Source organism: Lithobates pipiens, unplaced genomic scaffold, assembly GCF_037356315.1.
Source record: "Lithobates pipiens isolate NorthernLeopardFrog02 unplaced genomic scaffold, aLitPip1_a1.2 Scaffold_3, whole genome shotgun sequence".
Classification (NCBI taxonomy): Eukaryota; Metazoa; Chordata; class Amphibia; order Anura; family Ranidae; genus Lithobates; species Lithobates pipiens.
Window position 1 is genome coordinate 101,006,840 of NW_027507790.1, and position 25,161 is coordinate 101,032,000.

Sequence of the window (25,161 nt, forward strand, 5' to 3'; positions counted from 1 at the left end):
GCTTAAACTACAAACTAGAGTATTCACCCAACTCCAATTTCAAAAAGCAAGACAAAAACTATTCTTCTCTAAACAAAAAATGTTTGAACATGAGAAGAAAGCGGGCAAGTAATTGGCGTACTTGGTGCACAGTGAAGATAGGCCCCCCGTGGTTATCACATTACATGGTCCCAGAGGACAACAAATTACAGACCCACCTACAGTTACTTCCATGTTTAGAGACTTCTTTGCTGACCTATACAAAACAACAGCTCCCACTGAAACGGAATTGATGTCCCTTTTTCTTGAGGGGATCACTTTCCCGCAGCTGACAAAAGAACAAATAGACCTCCTGGAGGCACCCCTCACCACGGATGAAATCACGACAGCCATAGCTAAGTTTTTCCAGGTCTATTGAATTCTATTCCCAATATAGTGAAATACTCACCCCTAAATTACTAGCCTTATACAATCATCTCTTTGAGTCCTGTGCACTACCCCCACCCATGACAGAGGCAACAACAGTCCTCATCCCTAAACAAGGAAAGGACCCGGAATATCCAGAATCTTACTGCCTCATATCCCTGTTACAGGTTGACATCAAAATACTGGCCAAAGTTCTTTCCATTAGGATCAATTAGGCCATCTTATCACTAATACACACAGACCAAGCAGGCTTCATGCCTGGTCGCAATACCTCATTTAACCTCAGGAAACTATACATAAATATACAAGCCACACATGAGGAGGTTGGGTCACCAGTTGTGATGACTCTAGACACAGCAAAAGCTTTTGACTCGGTGGAGTGGAGGTATCTCTAGAGATGCTTGAAGGGCTACGGCTTCAGTCCCAAATACATTAAGTAGGTCCAATTACTGTACCAGGCACCCACAGCCAAGGTTATAGCCAATGGGTGGCCGTCTCGAATGTTTGACCTCAGTAGAGGCACGAGACAGGGCTGCCCTCTATCCCCACTGTTATGCCCTCGTGGCAGAACCCCTTGAGATATCCATCCGAGCAATCAGAGGACTGAGAATGGGCTTCCTGATTGAAAAAAATCAGTATGTATGCAGATGACACGCTACTATATTTGGCAGCTTCAGGCCCATCTTTACATACTGCACGTCACGCGATCGAATAGTTTGGAATATTTTTAGGGTTAAAAATCAATTGGGATAAGTCTCAAATTCTGCCAACTGACAGCTTCTCACCCTCAGAACCCCAAGCCAGACTACCATTACAACGCGTCAATGTCATCAAATACCTAGAGATTCATATATCTAGATCCCCTGCAGATTAAATTTCTCTAAACCTCTCCACTCCCTGGTCAAAACTAAAGTAAGGATTTGGTCCCGGCTCCCACTTGGGATCTGGGGATGCATAAATTTAATTAAAATGGTCCTACTCCCTGAGATACTATATGCTCTGTGGCATACCCCAGTATCCCCTGAAACATTTAAAATCTTTGGAGGCCCTTTTGAAGCCCTTTGTGTGGAGAGCCAACAGACACAAACTAGACAGAAAGAACAGACAGAAACTAGCATGGCAAACTCTTAAGAACCCAACTGACCTCGGAGGCACAGGTCTCCCTGACTTTATATTACATTGCATCACAGTTGTCACAGCTATTCCACTTAGATAAGACGGATAGTGAGAGATTCCTCGCTCTCCTATGTCCAAAGTGGGCACAACACATCAAGGATTCTATATACGCAATAGCATCGGGCTCAGGGGGGATGGAACAAGGGGAAAATAGACAAACCACATTATATCACTATAGGAAAATATGGGACTTAGCTTCTTCCAAACGCAAAATTCCACAATACAACGATTGCACGCCGATATGGCATAACAAAATTCTACCCGAACTTAGAAAAGAATTTCCAATCCAAAACCAAATGTTTTTTTAGATTTCTGCAACTCCGCCATGCGACACAATCTCAATTTCCTGACTCCGTACCACACCCTACACTCAACGTCATTATGGTAGTGATTCAGAGCACAGACCCTCACAAACGAATCTCTGAATTTTGTGCCCATCAATGCTGACTGAGCCCCTCAGTCTGTGCCCATCAATGCTGACTGAGTCCCTCAGGCTGTGTCCATCAATGCTGACTCCCCAGTGCCTGGTTCACACAGCAGGTATCTCCCACTGTGTCATGGAGCTTGCGTCTGAATTCTTTGGCAGTGCTGTAACAGGGTCCCACTTCCTACACCGGCTCCTCCTGTGAGACAAAACTTCCGTCTATCACAGGGGGAGCCAGTGTAAAAGGCGGGACTCTGTTACAGCGCTGCCGAAGAATTCAAACGCAAGCTCCGTGACATGTCTGTGTCAAATACAAGAGGAGGAGGGAGGGGGACTTAGGGAGGACTTTGCAAGGACCGCTCACGGACACCAGTGTCCGTGTATGGGACACCATGCCGATCCCTGGCGGTGCTCAAATTAATGGCTGCGTGAGCCACGCAGCAATTACTTTGATAGGCTGTCACTGAAACTGGCCCAATGAGCCATCGGCCCACCGGGAAACTCCTGGTAATTCCGATGGCCAGTACATGCCTGATGGTAGCTGTGCACTTCCGGCTCATAGTGAAAATAAATGTACTTGCAAAATTTTTTTTTTTTGGAAGTACAGTACAGGACACAGGCAGATTCTCAGAAAATGGGTTATATGCTGCTATATTCAGATGGTTGGGCACTGGCAAACTGAACTGTAACACCTCCCAATGAGAGTTACACAGTTTTATTTAGCAAGCAATAAGGATAAACAGAGACAGAGGGGAGGGTCCTATGTCCTGCATTGTACTCAAAGAAACAGATTTTAGGTAGTGGAAAATCCTATTTTTATTCTTGATCATACAGTACAGGCCACAGTCATATTCTAAGGTGACTGGGATGTCCAAAATCAATAATAAAAACTGAACCCGGCATCATCAGAAGCTTGAACATTCACTCCGTAAAAATTGGCAAACATGAACGCAGGAACTTGTGGCAACCATACAAATCTGTGAAAGAGATGCTTGATGCTGAAAGGCCCCAAGAAACTCCCACAGATCTAATGGAGTTAGCCTCAATAGGAAAAGGAGGAACCATATCCTGTAGGGAATAAGCTTGAACGATGACCTGACAAATCCATCTAGTGATGGAACGAGAAGCAGGATTTCCCCCTGCGAGAGTCTTCAGGAAAAATAAAATCAGAAAAACTAAGGGAGGTGGTAATGTACAGGAAAACTCATTCAACACGAACCTCCTCCAAGCAGTGAATAAAGATATAGTGCTTAGGATCTGGACAGAAAGTGTGCAGGATGGCATCCTGGTTAAAGTGAAAGGAGACCACCTTAGGTCAAAAGAAATCCTTGTGATGTCCCTTGTGCAACACCAGGAAAGATTCCTTGCAAAAAAAGCCAACTCCAATATTCAACTAGTGGAAGTGTAATTGAGAAAAGAAAACCCACCTTTCCTAAATGGGTTCAAAGGGAGGTTTTTGAACAGCCGTAAGTACCAGATTGAGATCCCACGGCATCATGTAACTATCCAGGATGAGATAATGAGAAGCTCCCTGTGCAAAGAATTTTACTAGGTTGTGGAAGGCAAAATGAAGCTAAATATAGGATAGCCAAGGGCAAAATCTGTTCCTTGAGAGTATTCAAGGCCAGATGCTGAGCCAGACCTGACCAAAGAAAAGCCAGGCTACATCCCACAGAGTATGGTCTAGGATGAAACTTTCTCAGCTCGTAACATGCAAAGTAAGCCTTCCAGATGCAATAGTATACTTTGCGAGAAGTCAATTTCCTTGCATGGAAAAGTGTTGGGATGCCCAAATCGAATAAGCCTCTATCCCTCAGGTACTATGCTTTAACAGCCAGGCTGCCAAATCCAGCGACAGTGGACCAGGATGGTAGATTGGGCCTTGAGACAGAAGGTCTATGTGGTCCAGAAAAGGCCAAAGGAATCTGCCAGAAGCTGGAGTATGTCCAAATACCAAATCCTCCTGGGCTATTTTGGTGCCACAAGAATAACAGAAATTACCACAGTTGTGAAATTAACTTCAGTGGAGGAAAAGCATACATCAGTAGAAAGTGAGCATCCTCTGCAAAAGCTCAAAGGTCTCTGGACCTGTAGACAAACCTATTCAGTTTGTTGTTGAACTAATATGCTAACACATGCACATCTGGTTTACCCCATCTGTGACAAAGGTTCTGAAATAGTGTTAGGACCTGGGCTTGAACCTGGGACCTCTGGTGTGTCTGGCAGTGACTCTGCTTGCTTGGACAGCTCCTTGGACAAATTCCTTGAATGACTTTGTCTTGAATCTTATTTGCCTTGAACCTTGAACCCTTTGCTCCTCCCATGAACTTCCTGATTTAAGCCATGTCTCTCTCAATATCTTGCTCCTGGCTCTCCTGCTGCAGACCCTATCCTCGCTACCATTCGTTACCGACATTTGGATTGTCCCTGGACTACGCTTCTGCTGAATCCCAACCTGCAACTATTTGTTACCGACTTTTGGCTTGTTTCTCAACTACGCTTCTGCTTGATCCCTACCTGCTATATCTGCTACCAGACCCCGGCTTGCTCACCTCCTGGTGGGGCTATCCTGAGGACCGCAACCTGGCACTAACACGCAGCAAAGCCCATCTCCACCTTCAGGAGCTCTGGTGAATACCGGTTAGTGCTTAGACCCCGCACCTCAGGTGAACCCGTGTCATCAGCCAGGGTGACCTGTTCGAATACCTGCTCTGCTGCTATAGCTACTGGCCTCTGAGCCTGACTCCAGACCGTGACAAATAGCCTCCAGGTGATGTTATCACTCTTCTTGATCTAGATGCTGATGACTTGTTGGTTTGCCAATTTTCTATGCCTGGAATGTGTACTGTGGTTAGGGCTAGAATGTGGTACTCTGCCCAGGTCAGAATCCTTTTCAATTCCTTTCTGGCTGCTTGATTTCTTGTGCTTCCTTGATAGTTGATGTAGGCCATGGCCATGGCATTGTCTGGCTGAACCCATGTCGGCAGTCCCTGAACCCGAGACATCCAATGTTGGGAGGGATAGATGAATGGCTTTGAGCTCCAACATTCTTATTGGAAGTATGAATTCCTCCTCCAACCAGGTTCCCTGAATCAACATTCTGAGGACCCCTCCCCATTCTAACAGTCTGGTATCCATTGACTTCCACGACACCAGATTGGAAATCCACCAGGTCAGGGAGGGTCTGCTTATCACATGTAGCCAGGATGCTTAGCTGCAGCGACCTGGAGTGGAATTGGGTACTACATTGAAAGAGGCTACCAATGGACCCAGTACCTTTATGCAAAATAGTACAGAGGATCGATGTCTGGATGGGAGTAACTGAAATTGAGAGTGTAGGGTTCTGATCTTTTCTAAGGGGAAAAAGACTATGGGTGTGTCCTGAATCAGTCCCAAATATTCAAGATTCTAAAGTTGGATCCAGCACAGACTTCTGAGCCACTGAAAGAAAAAGAAAAAAAAAACAGAGAATAACTGTCAGTGGGAAGGATTATAATGGGGTCCCTACAGTTCTGCTTGCCAGCGTAAAATAATCTGATGAGAGAGGGAGAGAGGGTGACAGAGAATGTCTTCACAGTTATATAGAATTCTAGTACAGGTAGTCCCCGAGTTACAAACATCCGACTTACACACGATTCATACTTACAAACGGAGGGAGACAACAGGAAGTGAGAGGAAATATACCTCTAGGAAGGGAAATTCACCCCTGTAAGAGTTGTCATGGGAAAAAGGAGTCTCCACTGAAGCTTATTCACAAATCCTTATTTCCGAAAACAAACCAAAATTTTCTAAATCCAATTGTCACAGAAACAGAAAGTGAGGTGAACAGTGGTAAAGACAGCAAAACAAACGTTACAGGGGTGTTAACCCTTCCCTATGCTACCCAAAAAGAAAAATATTTTTAAATTATCTTTTGGCTGGAGTTACACTTAAAAATATATGTGTTTCAACTTGCATACAAATTCAACTTAAAGTGATAGTAAACCCACTTTTTCAACTTGTGCCTACAGGTAAGCCTATAATAAGGCTTACCTGTAGGTACAGTGAATATCTCCTAAATTTGCACAGTTTAGGAGATATTCACACTGCATGCAGCTGGTGACGTCACCGATGCATGTGCTCTGAAGGTCCAGGGTTACTCATCTGGCCCCAACCGTAGGTGACCGCCATTTGCTACAGGCCTAATGCCCACAGTTGTTTGCATACACCTGTGATCCTAGTTGAATGAATGCACGGATTCTTACCACTGGAATCAGCTGTATCTACATAATCATGTGAAGGCATTATTGCATTGGCTAGTTCAGAAAAATGGTTTAATTAGCAAAAATAAAATTGCTCACCGAACTACTTTCCACCCACATATGCTATTGGACCTTGTCTACTGTGATTATGTTTTGTCCACGCATGGTCTGTCATGATGGAAGTTTAGGATCTGTCAAGTGCCGGGGTATGTCTTCATCATCCATAAGAACTGAGAAAGCAACTTGTATAAGCTGTGAAAAATCTTAGTCTTTAACATTATAAAATAAGTCTAGCTGAATGTGACTACAAACCCTTACAGATATGGTCTGTCATAGAATCTAACCTAAACAGACTGGACTGTATAACAAGTTATACTTGTGTTTATATTAGTCCTATATTTAGTCTTTCTGCTAAAGCACATACACACACACACACACCAATTCAACTTGAAAAATACAATATACTGTACTTAGATAACATTTGTTGTAATCAATCTATTTTATTTGGTCCATAGTTTAATATAAAAGGCTTACAATAAAAAAAAGCAGCTGGTATGAGGCAAGGTTATTTTTATATTTTACATTTCAACCAATAATTTTCTTTTCATAGTGGCATCATATTCTTTGTCCTTTCCTTAGAAACAGATGGTATTATTCCTATTGGAGATGTAATCAAATGGACAGTATTTTCCCCATATAATTCCTGTTCATAGCCAATAAGCTGTCCCCAGAAACCAATATTGGGCTCAATGAAGGGTCTACATTTTTTCAGGTGGATATGTGCTTCCAGCAAGGTCATTGCTCGATGCTTCATTAGATAAGCAAGGCAGAGTGTAGCAGATCTGCTGATACCAGCTACGCAGTGTACTAATGTGCATCCTCCATTTACTTCTATTTCATGGATCTTATCCGCTACAGTTGCAAAGTGATCACGTAAAGGTGTCTCCGGCTTATCTTCTAAAGGAACGTGTAAATACTCTGGGACAGGAGGAACATCAACAGGGCCCTCTAAGGTCACATTGATTACACAAGTGATCCGATGTGCATGTAAAAGAGTGCTGTTGTAGGCGGCTTCTTTGTTACTGAGGTACAGGCTCTCTGTTACCTTGCTAAATCTGGGATTAGTTCTTGGTCTTCTTTTACTTATTGTAGTGTTCATTATGAAGAGTAAAATTTCTTCTATTCAGCTGTAGAGAAAGACCAAAAATGTAAGTATTTGGGCAAAAACTGTTGCAAGTGCTTTTACACCTCATTATTGGTGTACTAGGTTAATGTGCAGTGTTGGTGACAAGTAGTAAGGTATAAAAACACCAGAATGTGATATTTCTCTACTGTTTACATTTGAATAGCAATAGGCCCCAGGTTTAGGCCTCCCAGCAGCTATCAGAAGGTGCATACATCTAGAGGTGCCTGCCCCAATAGCTGCAGCAAACTAAACCACAGCAGTTTAGTGTGCAGCAGCTGTCTGCAGTGAACAGGTGCTAGGGGGCAGTGTGTTGCGCGTTTCAGTACATCACACAATTATTTTTTTGACTCAACTTTAATTAAAGCGTACAAAGTGATACTTCATGTCAAGGTACAGCAGAGTGGTGTGCTGCTGTATAGTGGCATGCAATCATGTCCTATACACTGTGATAAAATGTAGCATGTACCGTAGCTCTGGGTGGTGTTTAGTGTAAAGAGGACACATAGAAAACAATTGACTTCTGTGTGTCCTAGTGCTGACTGATGTTCTTCCAGTACAGAAAACCGATGGTCACTGCACTATATTTGAACTTGCGCTTAGGTACATAACATACCATTTCATGGCTACATTATATCTGTGTATTGCTACAGGCACATATACAATTAAAAGGCTGCTAAGCTGCCGTATTATATGACAGAACAATGTCAAATTAGTATTTTCATATTATCAGTGTGTGTGGTGTCTGTGTGTGTGTGTGTTACATAGTAACTAGTAACAGTGTTTACTCACTGAAATATTTCTTTCTACTTTCTCCCATCAGTGTCTAACAACAAGCCAGCAGAGGAACCTGAGGTCTCGTTCTGTAACACAAAAGAGACAGATGTTGTGTATTCATACAGGTTTGTGAAAATAAATCCTTATTTTCTATTTATCTCCAAGAATAAATAAGAAGAATAGATGATATTATCAGAATGTGTCAGATGCCAATGCTGTTTCCTGCAGCAGCTTCCTGTCAATTCAGAGCAGCATGATGATGTGCACCCTTTAGAGAGCATGTCCTTAGCACCCTGAGTTCACAGAAAGTGGGATGAATGATACTGAGCATAATTTAAACGGGAAAAAACTAAAAAAACATCTATAAACGAAATGAGGCTAAACGTGGGTTACCGTGTTTAGACGTGTTTGGTGTCTGAGGCTTCATGCACACTGGAGCTCATAAACTGAAGTTTTTTTTGGCATTTGGGCGTTTTTTTTTAACAGCCCTTAAACTCCACTCTATGTTATCCTATGTACACACATGGACATTTATACATTTTTATCAGCAGTGGAGTTTGTGGGCTGTTCTCTGAACGCCATAAAATCTCGTTCAAAGTGCAGTTTTTCTGACCAAAAATAACGCTACAAAACGCCAATAAACACGCATTAATTAGCGTTTGGTGTTCTATTTTTTCAATGCATTGTGGGAGTTTGGTAATGCATTGTGGGATTTTTGGAGTGTCCTCTGTGTATTTTTATTAAAAACACCCATTAACTCTAAAAAACCCACTAAACGTTAGTACAAAATGCTGTTAAAATCACGTTTTTCAACCGCCGTTTTCTGCCAGCAATCTGACGTCCAGAAAAATCTTTTTTGAGCTCCAGTGTGCATGGAGCCTGAAACGTTGGAAACTTCGGCGTCTGAACTAATTTTTTTGCCTTCAAAAAAAGGCCTACAAACTGCCTAAAAACGACAGTAAACAAACCTGTGTACATGTACACATAAGATAACATTGAAAGAGTTTCCAATTGCCTCTGAACGTCCGTTTAGCATCAGCACTGTACATGGGGCCTTAGAAAACAGATACTTACCAGACTGCGTAACTTATTTTTGGGTGAAGACCTGTTTTAAACCAGAAGAGGACAGGTGCTGGATTGCAGAGTGGTGAGTCTGCAGGGACAAAAAAAAATTGGACTTTGAAGGGTTTTTTTGTTTTGTTTTTTACATTTGTAGTTTTAAAATACAAGTAACTTGGGTGGTGGCTATATTGTTTAAAATGTAAATAACACAGTTTAAAAAGTGTTTTCCAGCACTGAACCTTAAAGTGGTTGTAAACGCTTACAAACCACTTTGACCTACAGGTAAGCCTAGATTAAGGCTTACCTGTAGGTCCAAGAATTATCTCCTAAACCTACACGGTTTAGGAGATATTTACTAAAAGACAGGCACTGCTGTCTACGGCGCATGCACCGTAGACAGTGGCACGCAGACGCACTATCGCCGCGATATGCCGTTAGTGGCGGCTCCCATGCGCATGCACGGGAGTGACATCATCGCTGCTCCGGCGCTGTGAGTGGCCGGAGCAGCGACACCCGGAAGAAGATGGATACTCTGTACTACAGGGGACAGCGGTGACATCGCTGGCTCCTGTGTCAGGTAAGTGACACATAATGGGCTACTATGCATTATGCTTTACCTTTGCAGGGAGAAAAGAGGAAGTTAACCCATTTTTTTCTTTTGTTTACTTCCTCTTAAATTGCTACATTTGTAAATTCCAAAAGCCAATATAAAGGAATAGTAGTGGTAAAAAAAGCACTTGTGGGTTTAACAAATCTTGTTTTTTTTGTAAAATTCTCCTTTAAGGGGGAGGGGCAGGGGGTGTGTCCTAGGCCTGCATACTTTTGCTGATAGGTGTCCCTCATTCCCACCTAAAAAGTTGGGAGGTATGTCAAAAGATTCTTGCTGAAAATGATAACTAATGCAGCCATGACATCTAATGACTGGTAAGCTGCAATATATTAAATTTTTGATTGTGGATTCAGAGATATTGTGAAGTACCACCAATATTCAGTTGCCATAGTTAAAGTGGAAGTAAAGTCTAATAAAAGTCTGCCTAAAAAGGTAACTGCACTGTCGTGGGGCAAAGAAAATTGCAAACAACATAAAAGGCCTTCACATGGGTGAATATTGTATCTCTCTCTCTAATATATATATATATATATATATATATATATATATATATATATATATATATCCAGTGTGCATATATATATATATATATATATATATATATATACACAAATCATTAATAAACAAAAAATAAGTACATTAACATATTCTGTTGAAAAAAACTATATATATAAAAATTGATTACAAGTTCAGTCTTTTAGTAGTGCAAAAAAATAGCAGGGTTTCAAATGACTTTGTGCTTGTCCATAAGTGACTCGTGCCTATGTAGCAATTTAGGGGACTTCCGTGGTCCCCTTCAGTTCCTCACTGACCAGATCCCTGAACCCCTGCAGGGGTAAATCGCATGCAGTGAGTGTTGTAGCAATCCTCAGGGCAATCACCTCCTCCTTAGCTCAGCATGTTCACTGGATATCCAGAGCCTGGAGCCTCTCCAGGTGCAAGCCATTCCCAATAGATTGGATTTTAGCAGTTACCTCCTCCGTGGTAAACCACGGGTTACTGTCATGGATAAAATAGATGGGTACTCGTAGTGTAAATCTGGATGATTTTATTAAATATGAAAGTTTAAAAACACCACTTAGCATACTCAAGTGTGTAAGTAGTATAGCTTGGTTGCAGTACAAACCGCCGTGCGTTCCACTGACCGGAGCTCTGCAACCGGGAATGAAGTGAGTGCGTACCAAGCTCTGGCTTGCGCGTTTTGTTATAGGACGTCTTCTGAGGCGGTGCCATCTTGGTACACCTCACGGCTATTATAGTGAACAGTCATACAGGATCCACCCCCCCCCCCGTAGGCAGGTTTGTAAATCGGGATATTTATTGTCATGTGTGTATTATGCGACCCCTGTGTCGGATTATTATGCACATCCCATAGCATGGCCTTATAGGAGGACTTTTTTGCCACCTCTCCTCAAGCAGTCCACTCTCCATCGAGATCTATGTATGCTCGAGTTTTGCACCCCCCCCCGGGGTCGAATTTGGTATATACGCCCTGCGTCTGCCCTCTATTACAATACAGCTGTTAACAAGTAAAATTCAAAAAAAATTCCAAAATCATGATGTACTCAAGTCAAAGAGGAAAGAGTGTTATTACTGATGGTCCTATTGTTATAATTCTATATGCATTAGCCCTACTAGACAACCGAGTAACACATATCCTGCTTTTTTTTTATTACCACACAGATATTGTCAGGCAGGGCCAGCAATATGCTGGTGACCTACATAAAAGGGAAAGTTACAACTCCTTCAGAAGGAAAAAAGGGACATGTGTGTGTTTATACATGCATCTGATTAGTTGATGGCTCTATTATTTATATATATATATATATATATATATATATATACACACATATACATATACACACATACATACACACACACAGACGCAGCACCCCTCGTAGATATTGTAATGGTGCGTGTTTCACATATAAGTACCGAACACCCGGTCCCTACTTGAATTGTGACTAGATGCCCTAATGTAATCCTCCAGTCTCCTCATACACTTCTTTTTATCATTTATAGAGTATGATTCATAGTTGTATAAAAAAAAAAAGGGTTTGTCATATACATTTATTTCCTCTGAGGAGAAAAATAATAATAATAATAAATTATAATGAGCGCTGGTTAGGGACTGGCAGGATTCATATTTAGAAGTTGAATATAAAACAATTGAGGTCTATGTCAAGGTTGAGGCCCCCAGGCGCCAGAGACCCGGTCTATATATCCACTTAGTCTTGTTTTGAGAAACCAGGATTTTCTTATTACCCCTTCTCCAATGATCTTTGATTTGATCTATTCCATAGAATATTAATCCTGTGGAGTCCCTGTGATTTACTTTGAAATGTCTGGAAAGGCTGTTTTTTGGGAACCCCTTCCTTATGTTGTTAATGTGTTCCCTCTTTTTTACACACATAGGGGCCAAGTAGTCCTACCTGCATATTGAAGGTGACACGGACATTCAATGGCATATGTGACATGGGTGCTGTTGCATGTAATCAGCTCCCATATTTGGTATTCTGTGTTGGAAACTCTAGATTTAAAATGACTCTTTTCCGCGGTTGCTTCTTGCTCACGCTACATGGAAGGCACTTTTAGCATCTGTAGAATGCCTTCATTTCTAAAAATATTTTGACCGGTTTGGGGGGGGGGGGGGGGGTCGATCACATTATGGACTAGATGGTTTCTGAGTGTGGTAGCTCTTCTATACACAAACCTGGGTTTCTTTGGTAGAATTGTAGACAGAACCCTGTCTTCTTTCCTTCAGAATAGGCCAGTACTTTCTGATGATGTGTTCTATAGATTGGTATTGCGTATTAAACCCAGTGATATAAGCCACATTGGTATTGTTTTCTATTTTGTCTTTTTTGATCTTGATAACCTTTTTCCTGAAATCTTTTAATGAGAATGTTGGCTTGTATTTCAATGTCTTCCACCGCCTGACAGCTCCTTCGGAGTCTCAGCAGCTGGCCTTTGGGGATGTTCCCCTTCCACTTGGGGTGGTGGCAACTTGAAGATGGTATATATCCATTGTGATCTGTTGTTTTGAAAAATGTCTTTGTATACAGCCCATTCCCTCTCTTGAAAATCTGTAAGTCTAAGTAATCGATCTGTTGGGAATCCCATTTCCCAGTGAAAGAGATCCCATACTTTTTATGGTTAATTCCCCTGAGGAACTCCTCAAATTACTCCACTTTTCCTTCCCATAATGCCGCGTACACACGAGCGGACTGTATGGCGTACTTAGTTCGTCATACAATCCGACGGACAGTCCGTCGTACTTTCGACTGAACGGACTTGACCACACACGGATGCACAAACAGTCCGTCGAAAGCTTGCGCGATGACGTGTACAGCACGTACGGCGGGACTAGAAATAGGAAGTCCAATACACAGCAAAGCACCCTTCCGCCGTGTAAATCCTTTCTGAGCATGCGCCATTCTTAGTCCGTCGAACTAGCATACTGACGAGCGGATTGTCCGCTGAAACCAAAGTACGACGGACAGAATTTCTAAAAATCCGAAAATGCACGCTGAAAAAGTCCGCTGAAGCCCACACACGAGCGGACTGTCCGCTGAAATGTGTTTCGACGGACTAAGTACGCCATACAGTCCGCCCGTGTGTACGCGGCATAAGATAATTAGATTGTCTATGTATCTTCGATACAATTTAATTTGGAGTATTTTTCGGTCATAGATGTGACATTGGACTCTGATAGTAAGTAGTCAGCTTCTTTCTTGTTTCGTATTCCCTTATCCTTCCCCTTTATATCTTATATATGCTTTCAACTTCTTTTTGTAGCGTAGTTTGGGGTCCCCTTTTAGTTTCTTATACGTGTTCTCCTCTTTGAGTAGATTCTCCTTTTCTTCTTCATGGTCTTTTTTATTTAATATGACTAATCCGATGCTCTTGTCAGCCGGGCGTATCACCACTTCCTTCTTTTTCCCTATTTCTTAAATGGTTTTCCAGATATTCATATTTTTAGATGACCTCCTTTCCAGTTTCTTCAGGTCATCTTCTACCATCTTCTTAAAGGCTCCAAGACATTGACACCCAGTGGTCTTGGGGTTGAAAATAGATTTATTACTAAGTGTAGTTTGAACTAATGTTGATTTTTCCGATACTTTTGTTTCTCCGTGCAGTGCAAAATATTTCTTCAGGTTCAATTTTCTCATGATAATGAGGTTGCTGTACGTGTCAAATTTGTCCAATGTTTTGGCAGGTGCAAATTTCAAGCCCAGATCCAGAACTTGCATTTCTTAGTCTGAAATGGGCACTACTCAAATGATATATTCCCTTTCCTAATATTCTCGTCATCTTTTTCTTCTTCCCTCCTCCCTTTCCTCTTGTTTGTTTCCTCTTTCCATATTTCTTTGTGTTTCTCCCATCTCTCTTTCTTGATTGTTGATCCATCCATTCCTCATGCCTGTCTCTTATCGCTGATAAGGTGGATGTCTATGGTATCCTAAGGGTCCTTGGTCTCTCTCCATATCCCTGGAACGTTCTTCCTATCTCTGAGCACCTTCTCTGTTCCCATATATAAGTACCGGGTGTTGGGTACTTATATGTGAAACGCACACCATTACAGTATCTATGAGGCGGTGTTGTGTATACATATAATAATAATAGAGCCAACCAATGAGATTCATGTATAAACACACACACATCCTTTTTTTCTCTCTGAAGGAGTTACTTTCCCTTTATGTAGGTTACTAACATATTGCTGGCCTTGCCTGACAATGTCTGTGTGGTAATAATAAAAAGCAGGATATGTGCCACTCAACTGACCCAGACTCGGGATTGCGTTGCAGTATCCTGGTACAGCGTACTTGCCTTGTCACCAGGATCCTGTAATGTCCCCCACTGTGTCCTCCGCCGGATCATCTGCCCTATGCTCTGGGCTCCGTTCCCTGCAAGCATCGTGATGCATGAGGGCGGAGCCGAGCGGCGAATTCAAAAAGTACAAAAAACATAACACGTGGCTCCCAAACAAAATTGTGAATGTAGTGGTCTCCTCTGTGGTGATGCCTGTAGCCCAGTCCATCCTATAGGCACATGGCAGCACGGTAGGCTGCTCCACTGCAAACAGGTACTCCCCGCAATGCACACATCGAACAAACAGGCAGGGGTTTGCGACCAGTCCCTCACACCTGTTGCACAGCATGCCCAAGGCTTCAACATCTCCCGTAGTATACAGGATGAAATGCCCCTGTGGTCTCAGGCGAATCCCTGTATCAGTCAGCAGAGTTCCAGGCAGTCTGATACTCGTAGTGGTACCCCCAGAAAACACCCTGGGTCCCATAACACATGGTGGTCCTGGTACTCGGAACATTTTCTCAGCAAAAATATGGACTGTTCTCTTCAGCGTCCCAACACAGACACATGGTGCAGTAGACAGAGAAAGCTCCTCCTATTGGCTCTGGTCACATAACTCACGGGCTTTTCTTGACTCCGCCCACAGCTCACACGCCAGGTAATGAACCGCAATTAGCACCTTATGAATAAAATATGGCACAGTCCAGAGCCCTCTATTGTGTAGACTTCAAACAGTTTCCTTGAATTGCGAGAGTAACGGCAACTCCGGGATGAGCCCCCACATGTGGCACTAACTCCCGAAGGAGCTGCTGGTTTTATTACCTTTACCTCACCTGCTCACTTCTTCATCTTAGGGGAGTCCCGTGGAAAGTAGCCCAAATGATGATAGATCAGACACTTGGTCCTTTTTGAAGATGAATTTAGGGGTAACACCAAAGAAAGACACAAGGCACAGTCCTTCAATAGAGGGTTAGAGGATAAGGGGGAGTTCAGGCACCTAGTAACTGGGGGGTTAGAGGTATTAGTCAGATCAAGAGGACAAACAGCTCCACAGACTGGATCTAGCAGTCACCGGATAGGCCCCTCTCACCCGACCTAGCAGCCGATGAGATGCCGAACAAAGTCTGCCACAGACTTGTTAATTGAACTTAGTGGTTTTGAGAGTAGATGCACAACAAAGTCTCTGCCACAGGGTGGTGGTGTCACCTTCCTTGTTCCTAAAGGGTCACACCAGTGGTTGGATTTTCACAATTTGTTTATCAGATCACCAGCTTTACTTTGGACTTTGTTTCTATTGTGCACTTGGGAGTGTTCTGCATAATCACCAGAGAAGCAATAACAGACTTTTGTTTATCTTTTCTGTTTTCGTCCACTTTATGCTCTTGGGTGGATTTATTTTTCAATATTGTATATTTTTTGAGTGGATTTGTTTTTCCCTTAAGATCTATATTCATGATATATGTAATTATGTTTACACGTGTTTATATTTATTATTCAACTTAAGCTCCACACTTTTTCCTTTATATCTATTTTGTTGCTGTTTGTCTATAGCAGTGTTGGCTGCTAAGTCGCACAAATAATTCTTCCACAGCACAGTATTTATAATTTTTCTTTATCACGCATTGATTACTGTGTAAATGTGACTGGCAATGAAGGGGTTAACACTAGGTGACACTGTAGGGATTCAGTGTATCCTAGGGATGTGTTCTAACTGTAGGGAGGATGGGCTAGCTGTGACACATCACTGATCATAGCTCTCGATCACAGGGAGCTATGATCAGTGACACTGTCACTAGGCAGAATGGGGAGATGCTTGTTTACATTACCATCTCCCCGTTCTTCATCTCTGTGAGACGATCGCGGGTATCCCCGCAGACATTGAGTCCATGGGACCCGCGACCCGACTCACGGAGCTTCCAGCCGGTGTGCGGACGGCGACCCACGCTGGCACGACGGCAAATTTAAATGGAGAAACAGGTACGCCCATTTGCCCAGCTGTGCCATTCTGCCAACATACATCGGCGTGCGCCAGTCGGGAACCGGTTAAGAAAACATGCTTGAAAAGAATATATATTCTTTAAACCAGAGTTTTGCATCACTTTAACAAGTATTGCTAATCCAGGTGAAAGAGGACATCAAAAACAAATTACTTGTTTGTGCAGCATAAAATGATGAAATATTCTTCATTCATTCAGTTTACACAATACAGCTGACTTGAGTACAAGGAGTCTGATGCTCAAAAGTCATCTTGCCAATGCTATCTTTCGTGATAACGTCCATGAGGAGAGGATGTTTCAACTGAAGGTGAGGAATTTGTTTTCAATAAAATGAAAGAATCCCATCATTAGAGAAACAGAGCCCATTACTAATCTCTTCTTCTGAAAATGCTAATTGTAGGGCTGTTATTCTCTATGGCCATGCACCTGCAATGTATCTTCACACACACACACACACACACACACACACACACACACACACGGCTGGGGCTGGAGAGGGACAGCAAGCATGCTGACACAACACTGACTTCTAATTCATTCCCTTGTTACCTCGTCGGAACTATTGCAACTCCCTTGTTGTTGGCTTACCTCTTCGCAGACAATCTCAACTTTATTAGTCTTTAATAAATATTGCTGCCAAGACATATCCACCTATCCAATGGCTCAGTGTCCACCACCCCTCTCTGCCAATCCCTTCATCCAATGCATAAAATGAAAAATAACTACAACATGCAAAACCATCAGTAACTTTGCCCCAAGCTACATCACCAACCTCACCTCAAAACATGACCCAAACCTTTCACTTCACTCCTCTCATGACCTCCTGCAGTCCAGGTCTCTTGTCAACATCTGCCCTGCTAGTTTTTAAGACTTCTCTAGAGCCTCTTTTTTTTGGAACACCCTATCCCAATATATCTAACTATCTCCTACCCTATGTGCCTTCAACCAATCTCTGAACACTCATCCCTTCAGGAACCCCTATCATACCTTTACCGAACAACTGGAGTTTTACTTTCTCCATGAACTCATCCCTAAACAGTGATTACCTTTTATATCACTTGCCTCTCCCTTTATATTGTAAACACTCATGAGCAGGGCCCTCCTAACCCTCTTGGAGTTTCACCCAAAAATGGACTTTCCGCTATTTGGAAACACCCCCCACCCCCCCCCCGGTGTCACATTTGGCACCTTTCAGGGGGGAGGAGGGAGCAGATTTCCTCCCACTTCCGGGCACAGATCACCGCGGTGTGCAGTAGGGAACCAGGAAGTGAAGCCGCAAGGCTTTACTTCCTGATTCCATTACCGAAGATGGCGGCGCCTCCACCCAAGAGAAACATCGGCTTTGGGTGCCGACATCGCGGGCGCCCAGGACAGGTAAGTGTCCATATATTAAAAGTCAGCAGCTGCAGTATTTGTAGCTGCTGACTTTTAATATTTTTTTTCAGCAGAACTCCGCTTTAAAGCTAAATTCCAGGAATTCAGCCACCTTTTAGTATGTGCTGGCTCACTATGAGTCAAGTCAAACGAGGTGCATGTCACCTGTGGACTTACAGTATCTTTTTTATTTACACCTGACAGTTGTATTGAGCTCTGTAAAGCTATTGCATATTACTGGAGATTAGACGCTAGACCTTCTAGTCTCAACGCCTATAGCTGCAGAGTAGCTTGCAGCTGCTGTGCCCCCTCCTGCCCTATCACAGAGCACTTTGTGTTATATGAGCCCATTCATAGAAAACAAAGTCTTCTGTGAATGGGCAGCCGAAAGGAGGAGCAGGCAGAACTGGGTAGAGAAAACAGTTGGAGTATGTACTCCCGTGCTACCATAAAACTGTCAGATGTAAATAAGAGAGTTATGTCCAGGAGGTGGCTTGCACCATGTTGGACTTAAAGCTGAACTCCAGACAAAAGTGGGAACGCTCTAGTGGTCTTGAATCCTGACGCTTTTAAGCCCAGGGCAGGCTCCACAGACCTGCTCTGGACATGAGGATGCCAGGAACAGTCCACCGCTGAATTGTAGCGGATGGGGTGACTTTAAGGCTCTCCCCTGGATAAAAAGAGCACTTAACCCTTATAATGTGAACCCAGCCACACTGCAAGGGAAAACTTTTTTTTGCTCAATTTGAGCTTTAAACACTAGTATGTCTGCACACAGTGGTGTATTTTGGTTTTGTGCTGCCCTAGGCAAGATTTAAATCGGGTTCTCGCCATCTAAATGTCTCATTCCTTCCTGTTTAAGATCCACCCTTTATCTGTAGAATCCCCTTTACGTCAGAGTTCCCAGAGTTCTCCCTTATGCTGCCATTCTTCAGTCCCCCGCAGTCTAGGACACTACAAGTCCCAGCATAGCAGGCTGCCATTCCTCACTGAGGCCACTGAGAAATGGCAGTCCGCTATGCTGGGACTTGTAGTGCCCTCTGCAGGGGACGGAGGATTCCTTAGTCACTACAGATTCCTTAGACACTACAAGGCCCAGCATAGCAGGTTGCCATATCTCAGTCCTGGAATTCCAAATGCCTGCATTGTGCTGCCATCTTCCCCAGAACCCCCCCCCCCCCAACAGAACGAGGAGACCACAGCAGCAGCCTGCTCCCTCCCTGGCTGCCTTACACTGAGCCCTTGCCCACTCTTGCCTTACATGATCAGTGTCCTCCAGGCTGGTCCTTCTCCAGAATCTAGGCAGCGTGTCTCTATGCCAGGCCAGTGGAAGGGAAGCGGACCAAGTCGGGACTAGAGGAGGAGGTTATATCCTTCTCCTCCAATGTGGGGCCTATGCCAGCACTTCATTTTGACAGGACGGGCATCGGGTGGGATTTCCCAGTGTAAACCACCAATTTTACCTCCTCCTGGCACCATCAGATGGCTGCTTTAGCTGTCTATGACTTGCGCTGGCCCTGCTCGTAGTGTCCCTTCTGTCAGGGGGCGCCCCCCACCATCTGATAAATGCCAATATGGCAAACATGATAGATACGCCCCTGCCTGCACATATTACAAACTGACTGAATTCCTGGAGTTCAGCTTTGAAATCTCAGGTCTCTATCTCACATGCATGCATACACATACTAGGATCCAATTAACCTACCAGCAACTTCGGAGTGTGGAAGGAAACCCGAGTAACCGGAGGAAACCCATGCAAGCACAGTGTGGACAAGCTCACTCCATGCTGATAGTATCCAGACTGGAATTCGAATGTGGGACCTTAGAAAAACAGAAGCACTGCGCAAACTGTTGGCTCTATATAAATTCTTTAGATTAATAGTATAATCATTAGAAACACTGGCAGGGAGAGGACTGTCTGCAGGCAGCCATACAGTATGGACTCTGACATCTCTATATGCTAATCCAAGTGTAAAGGTGGAGAAGGTAAATTAATTCTAAAAGGTACAGCTAAGTAAAAAAAAAAAAAAAAAAAAAAAAGAAGTGCACCTGTCACCTTTCAGATATGTTTACTGTTACATATATAACTATAATATATATATATATATATATATATATATATATATATATAAAATATAACTTAATATATATATTATATAGGGTTATAAAGCTTCATTTTTTATTTTCTAAATAGGTTCCTTTAAGCTAGTGCATTGTTGGTTCACTTATCTTTTCCTTCAATTTCCCTTCCAAAGGTTTATTTTCTTTGTCTGAATTTCTCACTTCCTGTTTCTCCTCCGTAAACTTCACACCATCACCCGAGTGGTGTTTAGTCAGCCAGAACAGCTTACTGAACAGCTACAGGAAGTGAGAAATTCAGACAAAGAAAACAAAGAAAAAAAAACATTTAGAAGGGAAATTGAAGGAAAAGGTAAGTGAACCAACATTGCACTAACTTAAAGGAACCTATTTAGAAAATAAAAAATGAACCTTTACAACCCCTTTAAGGTTTAAAACACACCAATAACTTGAAGTACCAAGTTCAAAATCTACTCCTTCATTGTTGGCACATGTATGAATAGTTATTTCTATTGTCTCACAATAGAAATCTTTTTTCCTGAAGTGATGAAGCCACTATCTGTACTCCTGTCGGCATTTTAAAAAGAAGTTGAGCTGAGCGAGAACGGGTGGAAATTTATAGACAGCAAAATGAAGTACATGCACTAAATATTCTCATAGAATAAGAATGTAGAGCATACTGTATAGGACAGAGAAGTACAAAGGAAATTCAAAGAATGACAAATTATATAAAGTAAACATAGATGGTACAGTAAATCTCTCTGTTCAATCCTCCTGGCAGATGGGGTCATGTTGTTCCTTTCAGCTGCACAGTGCAATCTATAATAATCTTTCCTACATGGATGTGCTTCACAGTAGAGGTCCATGTCGACTTGTGACCAACATGGACCTCCACTAACAAATCCAAAACAAAAGCCAACAAAGGCACAATGACCTGAGCTTTATTACACTGAGCTTGGCTGCCATCTACTGTTTATTTCAAGCTGGCATACTGTACGTCAGCATGTATTTATATCAATCTGGCTATGTATTAAAAATAAAAATATGAATTGTAAAAAATAATGTCCATTTATGTTTATCTGGGTTTTCTAGCTTAACCAAATACAACACATGAAAGATACATCTTTTCACAATCATGAACATCTAAAGAAAAAGTTTCTGCATATATTGCACATAAAAAGAGCACTTCCTGGGAAAAAGAATATGAGGCTTTTGTGAAACGTCTTCAGCTTGGGAAAAAAGGAAAAAGCACTACATCTGTAGCCTTCGCTGCCCAGGTCGAAAGTTCCCAAGATTACAACAAGCAACTGTAAACCATGAAGATACATCACCACCAAAAGGAGAACATGACATTCTGCACCCTCCACAATAAAGCTGCCGATGTGTGTTATTAAAGCCGCGTACACACGGGCGGACTGTCTGTCCAACTTAGTCCGCCGAAACACATTTCAGCGGACAGTCCGCTCGTGTGTGGGCTTCAGCGGACTTTTTCAGCGTGCAGTCTGGCGGACTAAGTATTTCGGAATTTCCGTAATATTGTCCGTCCAACTTTGGTTTCAGCGGACAGTCCGCTCGTGAGTAGGCTAGTTGGACGGACTAAGTATGGCGCATGCTCAGAAAGGATTTACACGGCGGAAGGTTGCATTGCTGTGTATTGGACGTCCTATTTTTAGTCCCGTCGTACGTGCTGTACACGTCATCGCGCAAGCTTTCAACGGACTGTTTGTTCATCATGTGTGGTCAAGTCCGTTCATTCGAAAGTAGGACGGACTGTCCGTCGGATTGTCTGACGGACTAAGTTGGCCATACAGTCCGCCTGTGTGTACGCGGCTTTACAGTGCAAATGTCTGCTGTTTAGGTCTGTTCTTACAGGGGTTGATTTACTAAAACTGGAGAGTGAGGAATCTGGTGCAACTGTGCATGGCAGCCAATCAGCTTCTAACATCAGCTTGTTCAATTAATCTTTGACAATAAAACCTGGAATCTGATTGATTTCTATGCAGAGATGCTCCAGATTTGCACACTCCAGATTTAGTAAATCAACCCCACTGGCTCTTTCTGGGACGACTTTTAAAATTTGCCTTGCCAAAACTTTTAGTAGCGTTTACTCAATAAATCACATCTGTCGGTAAAAAAACTGTGTGCAGCAGTGCCCCCCTCCCCCCCCAATACTTAGCCCCATCTTGATCCAGCGATGTGCACAAGAGCAGCTGCTCTCTGCCTCCTTATTGGCTGAGACAGCAGTGAGCCAATGAGGAGAGAGCGGGGGCAGGACTGAACAGCGCTGTGTGTCTGAATAGACCAGTGTTTCTCAAACTTATTGTTTTGTGGCGCACCAAAAAGATCTAAAAGTGTTCATGGCACACCTGAAAAGATTTAACAATTTTTGTGGAGAAAAACTTATTTATTTTTACATATATATTTAATTTAAAATTTAATGCGAAGGATGTGCCTGCTTTCGAGAGCAAATTGATTGAAGCGATTGTAATCTTCTTTGTAATTTTGCTTGCTTACATTGAACAGTTTCTCTTTCAGAGTTCCAGTCCATGCTAAAACGAAAATCCCTGCATCTATAGACACCTGCGATCTAACACTAACCTCTCTAGATCTGTAAAGAAAAAACGAGTATACATACCTTTTCTGAAGCCAATCTTTTTGCTGCTTACTCCCCAGATGAACTAGGCACTATGGACTATGTGGTGTGCATAGAACAGTGCTCATGACCTAAACTAACATGCATTGCTCATTCCAAAAAGAAGCGATGGGGGAAAGAGGGTTTTGGGAGCTCACGGAGCACATTACAAGGAGGAAGAACAACACATTAAGAAATTATTTCATGATAATTTCTGAAGAATAAGGATACTGTTTAGTGTCACTAATACTGGGTACATATGGTATGTTTTTGTTCGTTCAACCCAGCGGGTTGAGTGAAAAAAAAACCTAGCAGATCACCATACTGACACATCCGATTTTATCGAGGTGATCTCCCCCGCTAAGCTATTGCATTCTGACAGGGGAACTGCACCCTACCAGAATACAGTGATCAGTGCTCTGATTGGATGTTGGTTTTTCATTATGCTGGTCTATCGGATGAGGAGCTGTACACACTGGCCGAATGTAGAGCTGCACAATCCTGGCCAAAATGAGAATCACAATTTGTTTGCTTAGAATAAAGATCACGATTTTCATGGCGTAACTTCATCTTTTACATTATACAAAACAATTGTGCTAACTTTCCTGTTTAGTTTTTTTTTTGTTAAATTCATTAAAGTGTATTAACCACTTGACTACTGGGCACTTAAACACCCTTAATAACCAGACCAATTTTCAGCTTTCGGTGCTCTCACATTTTGAATGACAATTACTCAGTCATGCAACACTGGACCTATATGAAATTTTTGTCCTTTTTTTCACACAAATAGAGCTTTCTTTTGTTGGTATTTAATCACCGCTGGGATTTTTATTTTTTGTGCTATAAAAGAAAAACGAAAATTCTGTAAAAAAATGAATTTTTCTTAGTTTCTGTTATAAAATTTAGCAGATTAGTAATTTTTCTTCATAAATTTTTTACCAAAATTTTTTACTACTACATATCTTTGGTAAAAATAAGTACAAATCGGTGTGTATTATTTGATCTTTGTGAAAGTTAGAGTCCACAAGCTATGGTGCCAATATTTGAAAATTGATCACACCTGAAGTACTGACGGCCTATTTCAATTCTTGAGACCCTAACATGCCAGAAAAGTACCAATATCCCCCAAATGACCCCTTTTTGGAAAGAAGACATTCCAAGGTATTTAGTAAGAGGCATGATGAGTTTTTTGAAGTTGTCATTTTTTCCCACAATTCTTTGCAAAATCAAGATTATTTTTATTAATTTTTTTCACAAAATTGTCATATTATCAGTTTATTTCTCACACAGCATATGCATACCACAAATTACACCCCAAAACACATTCTGCTATTACTCCCGAGTACGGCGATACCACATGTGTGAGACTTTTACACAGTATGGCCACATACAGAGGCCCAACATGCAGGGAGCACCATCAGGCGTTCTGGAGCACCTAGGCCAATTCTGACATTTCTCTCCTACATGTAAAAATCATAATTTATTTGCTAGAAAATTACATAGAATCCCAAAACATTATATATGTTTTTTTAGCAAACACCCTGGAGAATACAATGGTGGTTGTTGCAACTTTTGTACAGCACAGCAATTTTTCGAATGCTTTTTTTGGGAAAAAAAACTAATTTGTGCTTAAAAAAAAAAACACAGTAAAGTTAGCCCAATTTTTGCATAATGTGAAAGATGAAGTTAAGCCGAGTAAATAGATACCTAACATGTCACTCTTCAAAATTGCACACGCTCGTGGAATGGCGTCAAACGTCGCTACTTAAAAATCCCCATAGGCGACGATTTACATTTTTTTTACTGGTTACATGTTTTGAGTTACAGAGGAGGTCTAGGGCTAGAATTATTGCTCTCGCTCCAACGTTTGCAGCGATACCTCACGTGTGGTTTGAACACCGCTTTCATATGTGGGCGGGACTTACGTATGCGATTGCTTCTGCATGCGAGCACATGGGGACAGGGGTGCTTTAAAAAAAAAAAATTCTTATTGTTCATTTTACTTTATTTTAGTTTGACATTTTTTTCCCCAAAAATAAATTTTTTGATCACTTTTATTCCTATTACAAGGAATGTAAACATCCCTTGTAATAGGAATATGGCAGGACAGGTCCTCTTTACAGTGAGATATGGGGTCAATAAGACCCCACATCTCACCTCTAAGCTGGGAAGCTTGAAATAAAAAAATATTCTGGCTTTGATTATATTGGCGAGTCAGTAGAAGCACCAGAGGGCGGCGGGAGGGGGGGGGATGTCTATGGCTGGGTATTGCAGAGTATTAGCTGGTATTGCAGAGTATTGGCGGGTATTGCAGAGTATTGGCTGGTATTGCAGAGTATTAGCGGGTATTGCAGAGTATTGGCTGGCATTGCAGAGTATTGGTGGGTAT

The 25,161-nt window shown here is 42.3% G+C and overlaps 2 protein-coding genes across 4 annotated transcripts in view; one reads left to right on the forward strand and one right to left on the reverse strand.

Annotated features, from left to right (window-relative positions):
- Positions 1-21,528, forward strand: part of LOC143940586 (synergin gamma-like) — a 73,880-nt gene extending 52,352 nt beyond the window's left edge. For both annotated transcript variants that reach the window (XM_077462103.1, XM_077462102.1), the window contains 2 exons: positions 8,253-8,331; positions 21,233-21,528. In XM_077462103.1, coding sequence (XP_077318229.1) covers positions 8,253-8,331; positions 21,233-21,254 — 101 coding nt within the window. In that variant the 3' untranslated portion in view covers positions 21,255-21,528. The remainder of the gene's footprint in view (positions 1-8,252; positions 8,332-21,232) is intronic.
- DUSP18 (dual specificity phosphatase 18) overlaps positions 6,722-25,161 on the reverse strand; it is a 36,938-nt gene continuing 18,498 nt past the window's right edge. Inside the window, exons 2-4 of one of the 2 annotated variants that reach the window (XM_077462104.1) lie at positions 9,281-9,359; positions 8,222-8,292; positions 6,722-7,433 (exon numbers count right to left, since the gene is read on the reverse strand). In XM_077462104.1, the coding sequence (XP_077318230.1) occupies positions 6,851-7,405 (555 nt within the window). In that variant the 5' untranslated portion in view covers positions 7,406-7,433; positions 8,222-8,292; positions 9,281-9,359 and the 3' untranslated portion in view covers positions 6,722-6,850. The remainder of the gene's footprint in view (positions 7,434-8,221; positions 8,293-9,280; positions 9,360-25,161) is intronic. The other variant, XM_077462105.1, reaches the window with a different exon arrangement.